Source organism: Scophthalmus maximus, chromosome 8 (genome assembly GCF_022379125.1).
Source record: "Scophthalmus maximus strain ysfricsl-2021 chromosome 8, ASM2237912v1, whole genome shotgun sequence".
In the NCBI taxonomy this organism is placed as follows: Eukaryota; Metazoa; Chordata; class Actinopteri; order Pleuronectiformes; family Scophthalmidae; genus Scophthalmus; species Scophthalmus maximus.
The window spans coordinates 21,032,392-21,042,655 of NC_061522.1; the positions used below are offsets into that span (position 1 = coordinate 21,032,392).

Genomic DNA, 10,264 nt, shown 5'->3' on the forward strand with positions numbered 1-10,264 from the left:
TTTTTTTTATATGCGTGGGATAGGAGATGAATATTGAAAAGATATAATCAAGCTGCTCCTTGCTCACTGTAACCTGACTGTTGGAGATGGACAGCCACTGCTCTGCTAAGTGGTGAACAAAAGGCATTGCTGCTGCAAATGAATGAGGCGTTCGTTGCACCCTGGCATTAACCATTTGCTACATCCGCCTGTTTCCCCGCCCTCGGCCCGGCACCGTGCTGATTACAACGCGCTGGATCAATGGTCCAATGAAACAAATTAAAATCGGACCGCCAGGTCAATTCTTTTTAATCCCCATCTCAGCCAGCGACGTCGTGAACGAGTTTCAAGGAAAAAGAAGCCACCCCCTTGAAATGTGACCGAACAGGATTGATTCATTGTTTCGTGTCTTGTGTGGTGACACGGTTTTACGCAGCGCGCCCCCGCCAACGCTGAGGGGGGAAGTCACTTGTTCTCAGGGCAGGCGGTCCAGTAATTCCTCAGCTGTGACTTTTCTAACGTCTCCATTGTTCGGTGCGACCCGCCAGAGGTAGAGAAAGACAGTGTGGCGAGACTGTATGGGGACTGTATACGGTTCATAACACCAAGGTGTCCCTCTGCCTTCTTCTTTCAGGAAACGTCTCACCTGTGCCAAGTTAGAAAGCCCGAGTTTTAGGGAAAAGGAAAACAAAAAAACCCAGATGCCTCTTATTTCTTCGCAGCGTTCAAGTTCAAAGTGGTGGTTTCACAACGACCAATGAGGAAAGAGTGACGACTCCTTCTCGCGTATCAATTCAATTTTAACCGTTCGGAGGCTTGAAGGAGTAAAACGGTCAACATTTTCCCCCAAAAGATTGACGAAGAATTGGGTGGGAACAACTTGCATTGCAGAAATAAGTGTATTGTGTTGTTGTTATTCTAACGCATTGCTCAGGGGAGAAACTTTGGTGGCCGATGCACCAGTTTGAGGTGTGTTATTCTAGAGGCAATTACCCATTGATGTATGTGACAGTATGCGTAAAGCTAACACTCTATGGCTGGAGTACAGTTGGAGTGTGTTCAGCTGTAACTGGTTATCCCATGCTGATCTGTGTCAGAGTGTTGCATCTCTCTACCCTGAGCTGGCCATCATATTCATTCATGCCAGAGCCGCTGGGGGGGGGGGGGGGTTGGTTACATAACTCTCGGTTTAATTATTTGGAATCCTTTCACTTTACTTTTAGCGCCTCGATCTCGTATAGTGGTGCGGATAAGCACTTCAGCGGAGCCCATGAGCATCTCTACCAGCCAGGCGGTGTGTGTGTGTATGTGTGTGTGTGTGTGTGTGTGTGTGAGAGAGCTCACTGCGGCACACTTCATGTTGCATGTGCTTCTTCATTGGCAGTTATGTCTGAGGGGGTGTGTACATCCGCACATCCCTGACTCATTGGAGCGGAAAACGAGCCATAATAGGCCGAACACAAACAGTCTGTTGAACTATAGGACCCCGGTGATGAGCAGCATGAACCACTGTCAGGCACGTCTCCAACGCCAGGACGTATGATTGAGATTTGAGAGCCAGAGGGAGAGAGGGAAGGTGAGAGAGAGAGAGAGAGAGAGAGAGAGAGAGGGAGTGAAAGAGGGAGGGAGGGAAGGGGAGGGAGGGAGAGAGAGAGAGAGAGGGAGTGAAAGAGGGTGGGAGGGAGGGAAGGGGAGGGAGAGAGAGAGAGAGAGAGAGGGAGTGAAAGAGGGAGGGAGGGAGAGAGAGAGAGAGAGAGGGAGTGAAAGAGGGTGGGAGGGAGGGAAGGGGAGGGAGAGAGAGAGAGAGGGAGTGAAAGAGGGTGGGAGGGAGGGAAGGGGAGGGAGGGAGAGAGAGAGAGAGGGAGTGAAAGAGGGTGGGAGGGAGGGAAGGGGAGGGAGAGAGAGAGAGAGAGAGAGAGGGAGTGAAAGAGGGAGGGAGGGAGGGGAGGGGAGGGAGGGAGAGAGAGAGAGAGAGAGAGGGAGTGAAAGAGGGTGGGAGGGAGGGAAGGGGAGGGAGAGAGGGAGGGGAGGGGAGGGAGGGAGAGAGAGAGAGAGAGGGAGTGAAAGAGGGTGGGAGGGAGGGAAGGGGAGGGAGGGAGAGAGAGAGAGAGGGAGTGAAAGAGGGTGGGAGGGAGGGAAGGGGAGGGAGAGAGAGAGAGACAGAGAGGGAGTGAAAGAGGGAGGGAGGGAGGGGAGGGGAGGGAGAGAGAGAGAGAGAGAGAGGGAGTGAAAGAGGGAGGGAGGGAGGGGAGGGGAGGGAGGGAGAGAGAGAGAGAGGGAGTGAAAGAGGGTGGGAGGGAGGGAAGGGGAGGGAGAGAGAGAGAGACAGAGAGGGAGTGAAAGAGGGAGGGAGGGAGGGGAGGGGAGGGAGAGAGAGAGAGAGAGAGGGAGTGAAAGAGGGAGGGAGGGAGGGAAGGGGAGGGAGGGAGGTGGTGCTGGGGACTCCGACCGTGGGACAGACTCCTCTGAAGGATGGGGAGCGGCTTAAGGTGGATCAATATCATCACCTCGCAATGCTCAAGATCCCTCCCGTGCGCACATGGAGGATTTCAAATGAATCAAACTTTTTATTGTTAAAGTTCAGTGGGAGAAGGTAAACCATGATCACCTTCACGATTCTGCCCGACCTCATCTTAGTGTTTCGAGTGTTGTCATTGCATGACTTCACCACTCTATGTGACAACTACTTTCTATAGTGTGCACATTTGCAAATCACGAAAAAAACACAACTATGGCTTCTCAAATATTATTCATTTTTATTAAGTGAGAAATCCCATCGCTTTTCAAGTTATTTCAGTCTACGCGTCTATTTTATTATAAACATTTACAAAATATATATCATAAAATGTATATCTTTTTATTTGACCTTTGCCTGGAACGGACTGTTAAAAATAGGAGCTCTGCAGGACTGGACATTTTTTGCAGGCCAAGCAGCCCTATACACTTTATGATGCATCAGTGATGACAATCCTATGATCCTATCCTAACAAGTTGAGCAGGCCACATTGACGTTGTGGCCTCGCAGGCCGAGTCTAACGGTCCACTCTGCTCATTCAACCGGTGAGTGTTCGGACGCACTCGGCTCGGGCGGCGCGCGCCCGTGAGTACGACCTTAAATAAGGGGCAGGGCTCCGTCGGCACAGCACAACCCGCCGCCTCCCCCCACCGATGCAGCGGATCTGCGCTGCCGCGTGTCCTCTATATAAACTGCACTGAGCGGCCAGAGCGCACAGCTTCAGTGGACAGCTCCGTGGTGCTGACATCTCGGAGACACCACACACACACACACACACACACACACTTTAACTTCCCCACTTACACACACACTGCGGCCGCGCTACGCCTGGAACCATGGACGGCTTCTCGTGGAAACTTTTTCTACTCCCGTGCCTGGTCGTTCTGGAGTGCTGCGCGCAAGACTTCGGACAGACGCAGTTCATTTGCACGTCGGTGCCCAAGGACATGGACCTGTGCACGGCCACGATGCAGAACAGCGGGCCGGCGGAGGACCTGAAAACCACGGTCATGCAGCTGCGGGAGACCGTGCTGCAGCAGAAGGAGACCATCATGAACCAAAAGGAGACAATCAGGGAGCTAACGTCCAAGTTGAGCCGCTGCGAGAGCCAGAGCCTCCCCGCGGCGGCGGGACCCGGCGGGAGGCGGCCGGGGGCGAAGAACACGATGGGGGATGTATCCCGGGGAACCACGGACACTCTGGCACAGCTGGGACAGACTTTACAGACGCTCAAACAGAGACTGGAGAACCTAGAGGTAGGCGAGCAGAGGAGTGCGGGGGCACCAGGTGGGAAGTTGAGCCGTGGCTCGGGTTAATGGGAATAAAGGTTAGAGCTCCAATAAAGTGCTGCGGTTTAGTTCTGTGCGGCTTTGAACCGTCGCTGCTGGAGCCACATGTGTTTTAGTAGCCAACATATTCTTGGCGGCTGTCAGCCAAAAGCGTAAAAGTACGCCAAGAGCCAGGTGGTTGACGCAGAGCATAGACATAAAAACAGTTGGGGGGCGGGGGAGCGCAGTTTGGACAGGTCTATGTAGCAAAAGCATCCAGGTGGAGCGGAGGGGACGCGTGTCGAGGACTTTTAACCCAGTGTCTCTTCTCCCTCTGTCCGATGCAGCAGTACAGCCGAGGGAACAACACCGTGCAGGCGAACAGCCTGAAGGATCTGCTGCAGAACAAGATAGACGACATGGAGAAGCAGGTTCTGTCCCGGGTCAACACGCTGGAGGAGACCAAACCGGGCCCCAGGAACGACACGGAGCAGCGCAACCGAGTGGAGTCCACGCTCACCACCCTGCACCACCGGATTACTGACCTGGAAAAAGGTGCGTTTTTTTGGACGTCGGAGCGCACGGACCAGCTCCGGGTTGCTCCGCGTGCGCCACCGTGGGGAATTTAGAAACAGGTTTTCGTGTAATTGAATTGTTCTTAAAAGAAAACAACCCCTCAAGATTGCCTCCGCCTTGCAGCCTAAAACACCTCCAGTATCCCAGCACTCATACAATGCTGCAACCGCCACGCTGCGCACAGTTAGCGGAGAGCTGCATTGCTTTGCATATCTCAACACATATTGGCGCTCTTGCTTCACAGAGTTTATGCTTTTTCACAGCAAGAAAAGAGAAACAGAACGCGACACATTTGTAAACGGTGATTTTTTCTTTGTTGGGCAGAGGTCCGAGAAAGGGAAAGTTCGCAGGTTGCGCCTGTGGCGCGTTTTGGACCATATATCAAAGGCTCGTTCAGCTCTTCGACACGTGCAAATGCGCGTGCGTAATACGTATGGGAGAGAGAGGGAGAGGACAGCCCTCCTACACACAGGCAACAGACAAAAAGATGATCGCCAGAGCACACATGATCAGAGAGTGGGGATTAGATATGAATCTGCTGTTTATCATGAGTTCATGTATTTGAAACATATGAGGGTTTACCCTGCATGCGAGGCCTCAATATGTGAACGAAATCCTGGAAAAATACTCACTATGTATTCAACTGGCAGAAAAAAAAAACAAAGCACCTTCACTGACATCAATGATGTTTACAGGTAAAGACACCAGGCCAATAGATAAATTCCAGCTCACCTTCCCCCTGAGAACCAACTACATGTACGCCAAAGCCAAGAGGAGCCTTCCTGAGATGTACACCTTCAGCGTGTGTCTGTGGATCAAGTCCAGCGCCTCGCCCGGGGTGGGAACGCCCTTCTCCTACGCCGTGCCGGGTCAGGCCAATGAGCTGGTCTTGATCGAGTGGGGCAACAACCCTATGGAACTTCTCATTAATGACAAGGTAAGGACAAACTTGTCGTCAAAAACAAATATTTTCAGTGTGTCATTGTTGCCTCTCTGAACTCAAACGGCAGCGTGCGTAAGAAACTTGCAGTGGGTTCAAAGGTGGGGAAAAAGTGAAGCTATTTTGTGCTCGGATGCGTCACAGACAAGTGACCTGACTACTCCTCTGTGTCAGAACTGGAAATGGAATGAGGATGTCTTTTTATAGAGTAAAAGATATGTGATGGGGGAAGAGATCCAGCAGGAGGAAAGGAAGGTCTGGAAGCGCATAGAGTTTTTCAGGTTAGGGGGAAGTGACTCTGCTGCTAAAGTGCCAAAGTGAGATTGTCGAGCGGAGAGAGAGACACACGACTCACAAAGTGCCTCCGCTGCTGCTGCCGCTGCAGGTCGCGAAGCTGCCATTCCTCATCAACGACGGAAAATGGCATCACCTGTGCATCACGTGGACCACCCGTGACGGGATGTGGGAGGCCTTCCAGGACGGGGTGATGCGGGACAGCGGGGAGAATCTGGCACCGTACCATCCCATCAAGCCTGAGGGCGTGCTGGTCCTGGGACAAGAGCAGGTACGTTGTGAGGCATCAATCAACTGACTGCAACTGCTACTGCACTTAGAAATACTGTAGTCACGGCCAGTTCTGACTTTTATTTCAGACCAAAGATTGAAGGTTGATATCTTTATTGAATGAAATTGGGCAGAAAATCTCATTTCTTAGCAATATTCCGATTTTTGACGTGAATTCAGGATTAAGCCTTATCTAAGAACAACAGTCCTCTCATATGATGTGTCAGGTGATCTTGAAATGAGGGTCAATATACAGATTCTTCACAAGAAGAAAGTGTTGTTAATCTCTCTCCAACATGACTAACAGGCCCGTGAGCCTCACTGTGCACCGAGGTGAAACACTGTGTCTCTCCCTCCACAGGACACGTTGGGAGGAGGCTTTGACGCAACACAAGCCTTTGTCGGAGAGCTTGCGAACCTTAATATCTGGAATAGGAAACTTTCCATCGCCGAGATCTACAACTTGGCCACCTGCAACAGCAAAGCACCGGCTGGTAACGTCTTCTCCTGGACGGAGAGCAACATTGAAATATTTGGCGGAGCGACCAAATGGACCTTTGAGCCTTGCCGCTCGCTCAACTAAACCGCTGTCCGCCGCTCCCCCCCAAAAAAAGGCCTCTCTGTGTTTCTGAGCTTTTGTCATTCTTGTTTTTCATTTGACGTTCGTTAGAGACTACTTGAGTCGTCGGTAAGCTTAAATCTGGGATTTCTATCATTCCTTAGGTATTTATGTGCAAAACAACACCTTTCATCTTGAGGGAGATTTAAAAAATTCCCAAATCGTCTTGGGAACCTCAATGAGAAAGCATTGGTATCTGTTGCTCCTTTTTTCCCCCCTCTCCCCTCAGATGTTCATTTAAAAGCACACCAAAGCTTTTCGTTTGGCTTCTTTTCGCCTTGGACTAGCAGCTGGCAATCTGCGCCTTATGTTTGGACAATTCACAATCCAAGCGAGGAATTACATAACCACTCCCACCCTTTCCCTCCCAGGAGAACGGGGTGATTATGCCGTCTGTCCAATTCTTGTCCGTGTTTGGCGCTGTGAAGTGTTTTCTGACGCGGTACAGCTCCCTGCGAGCCCCAATTGCCCCCCCCTCCCCCCCCCCTCCCCCTCCTCCATTCCGGAACTTGCACTGTGACTGACGAAGAGAACGCCAGGGGAGGAGGGTACGCTGAAGGACACTGCAAAGTCAGACTGTGGTACAAATTTGTAATCATCGTTCGCTTCAAGTGATTCTGTGAGAATGTCGTTAACTTGCCAACATTGCTACAAAGCCTGGGTGCCTTGGGCTGGTACAAATATTCAGCACATTCAGTATGTTTTCAGCTGCAAATTCAGTGTTTATTGGTTTCTGTTTTTTTCTCTTCCTTTTCCCCTGAGCTGTTTTGAGTTTCCTGTCCCTCTGGTAAATGTAATTTAATTACAGTTTGTTATCTGACATGACGTGTTTTGGCAGGTGTTTGTACTACTCTGTATTAGGAATGTTACAGTATCTGTGTAGTAACAGCATGAATGACAGAGTGCCGTGAAAGCATTTGTGGAAATCTGCTTTACTATCTTCTCTGGGTCTGGGTTTTTTACTGTATTGTTATATGCTCCAAGCATGGCAAAAACTGAGAGATGAAGAATTTAATTTTTGTAATAAAATTGTGATACTTAATGTCACAGTGAATTCCTGGCTCGGACTGCGTGCGTCAGAAGGTGTGCTCACAGCAGAGGGAGGGGAGTGTGAGGGGGCGCAGGACAGAGGATCTCTGAATCTAAAGAGGGGGCAGCCGAATGCAAGATAAGTGAAATGTCTTGAGAAAGTCCGAAAGACAGGGCTCCGGAAAAGAAACGAAACCGCCTGGGCGTCTGTGTGTGTCTCTTTAAGCTGACTGCAGAAGATAAGCCACTCGCTGCGTTGTTGTCCCTGCCCTGGGACGCGGCGCCTGCACTGGAGACGGCGAGGCTCTCGGAGGAGCGGGAAAAAAGTGCCATGTCACGTCGGCCTGTCAGCGGCCGGGTTCAAGTGAGTGCAGCCTAAAGGAAAAACCGCAGCACTTAAGGCTCGACTTTGCCCGTCGGTTCACTCGGACGACCTGTTGCTGCAGCATCGAACATTTGAATTGAGGAGAGGGCGCTGGTGACGGTGGCTGCATTTAAATAAGACACTTCATCCGTTACTCCTGCGTCAAGTGGGGAAAGCGATACGTCGGGATAGCACCGTTTGTTCTATCAGCATCTCACCATCAGATACTTCAGACGAGCTGTTCGCGGTGGAAGGCAGTTTATTTTTGCTTTTTCTTTAAACATCTTTTCTCCTTCTAGGTGCTCAAATGTTCATCATCTTACGTCATGTTGGAAATTTCGGATCTCATACATCACTTTTGTCTCATTGTTTAATCTAAATGTCAAGCTTATTAAAGGAGACTTTGTTTAGCTCACAAACTAACTACAAACTGAACTGTCACCCAACGATTAACTACTTAAACTTAAACTTAAAGTTTATCGCAGCTGGCTTTCAACTCTTAACTCCTCAAACCTTTTACAGTGCAAGTTCAATGGAGACTTAGACAGTTTACAGTGCCCTCGAGCTTGACCTCTAAGTAGACTTACATAAGGAGAAATTCCATCACCTTCACCGACCTTCAAAATGCTTTCAACTGATAAGTCAACACTTCAACCCACCTCAGTGTTCACAGATTAACTGACAATTCAAACTACTGTCTCTGTTTACAGAACCAACTATTTGCAGTACAATCTCAACGTCGACTCTCCCGCTCCCTTGCTCTGGCGCTTGAGCTTCAGCTGACAGCTCACTTCCTCTCACCGTTTGCACTTCAACTGACATTTCCGGCGCTCTCATCAATTAGTTCCACTGCTTTCGTTGCAGTTCAACCTGCATTTCTGCTTCCAGCTCTTAACACTTCAGTGCCATTTTTAACTAGTGATAATACTGAAATTGAAATTGTAATGCTTTTTTAGCTCACAAACATCAACAGACGCTTCAAACCTTTTTCAGTTCTTCAAGTCTAATTAACACCTCGACTGCTTTAAGTGCTTTCCAGTCATCACACAGTGTTCTGTGGAAGTTCCACTCCTCAGCGGGGCTAGCTTATGAATGAATTCATCAAGCCACGACTGAAGCACTGCTGTTTGGAAAGACAAACTTGTAGGTCCTTGGAGGCGTCTCTGTTTGATACATTTTTGCCTTAACCTTCACCTTCAGGTGGATTTTCTTGAACTGCAGTGAGAATCTGCATCACCTTAATCTCCCATGATGCACAGCAGCCGATGGCCAGGGTCGAGAGCCTGCTGAAATAATGACAAGGCATTAATACAAGGAGCCCTTTCCCGTTGCACACACACACACACACACACACACACACACACATACACACACACACACACACACACACACACGCACACCAATTTATTCAGTCCCTTAGCCACATTGACAGATGGATCCCAAAACACCAGGGTTTATCAGCCAATGACATTTATAGAAAATACCAGATGACTCACACCTTGTATACATCAGATCCCAAGATAAAGCCACCTCTTGCATGAACTCAATATCAACGGACAACATTACATGATGAAATGTTTGGGGCGATGCACGGCGCCTCGACATGAGCTCCAAGGAGGGCACTGAGTGCACAGAAACTTCCGACGTAGGACTAGTAGTAAAGTGCTGTACTTAATGTTTTGCCGGCGGAGTACATATTCCACGGCACCTCCTGACCTGGCGATGTAAACGGACGCTTTAGTTCATGCAGGAGAAGGTGCCCTACTTTACTGCCAAGGACCACTTTGTGTCGTAAAGTGCTTTCCGAAAGCTTCACATTTAGGGAACATGCTCCGAGAGGCTACATGTTCAAATAATTCAATGGCGCTTAAGTACCATTAACTAGCAACTTCAACTGAAAACAGCTTCTGTTTGTGGGAACATGTTGTTTAAGGCGCTGGTGAGACAAGGCTATGTGATTCAGGAAGTTCAGCTGGAGTAACACGTCGATGCATTTAAAGGCTCAGTCACCAAAACACTGCATGGTGGTTTGTGGTCAGGTTTTCTACAACTCTGCGGAGTTGTCTTCACATGAGCAACTATTTTGTTGCGATGGTTGCGAGGAAAGAGGAAGAGAACAGTTTTCATCGTATGAACAAATGTGCGCTTGCATATTTGACTGGCCAACAAAGCTCCTCCTTGCTGTGTCTACCAGTGACAGGATGTATGCCATGAATACTTTTTGCCTCAGAGCATTGTGGGGCTTTATATGATATACTCTCTTTTCTAACTTCATATCTATCGTTTATATTTCACAGATAAATTGACATGATTTACATGTAAATGTTGCGGGTGAAAAAAATCAGTTTCTTAGACGTACCGGTTGCTGCTGACCTCCATAAGACCAACTAAGAGTTCATACATGCAATGC

At 49.3% G+C, this 10,264-nt stretch overlaps 1 protein-coding gene across 1 annotated transcript; it reads left to right on the forward strand.

The window, feature by feature from the left end:
• The first annotated feature begins 2,944 nt into the window (after window positions 1-2,944).
• On the forward strand, window positions 2,945-7,515 carry LOC118313050 (neuronal pentraxin-1-like). The gene is made up of 5 exons (XM_035638259.2): window positions 2,945-3,750; window positions 4,110-4,317; window positions 5,034-5,275; window positions 5,664-5,843; window positions 6,204-7,515. The coding sequence occupies exons 1-5, from the start codon at window positions 3,331-3,333 to the stop codon at window positions 6,423-6,425; spliced, it is 1,272 nt and encodes a 423-aa protein (XP_035494152.1). The 5' UTR covers window positions 2,945-3,330; the 3' UTR covers window positions 6,426-7,515.
• Window positions 7,516-10,264: the final 2,749 nt, after the last annotated feature.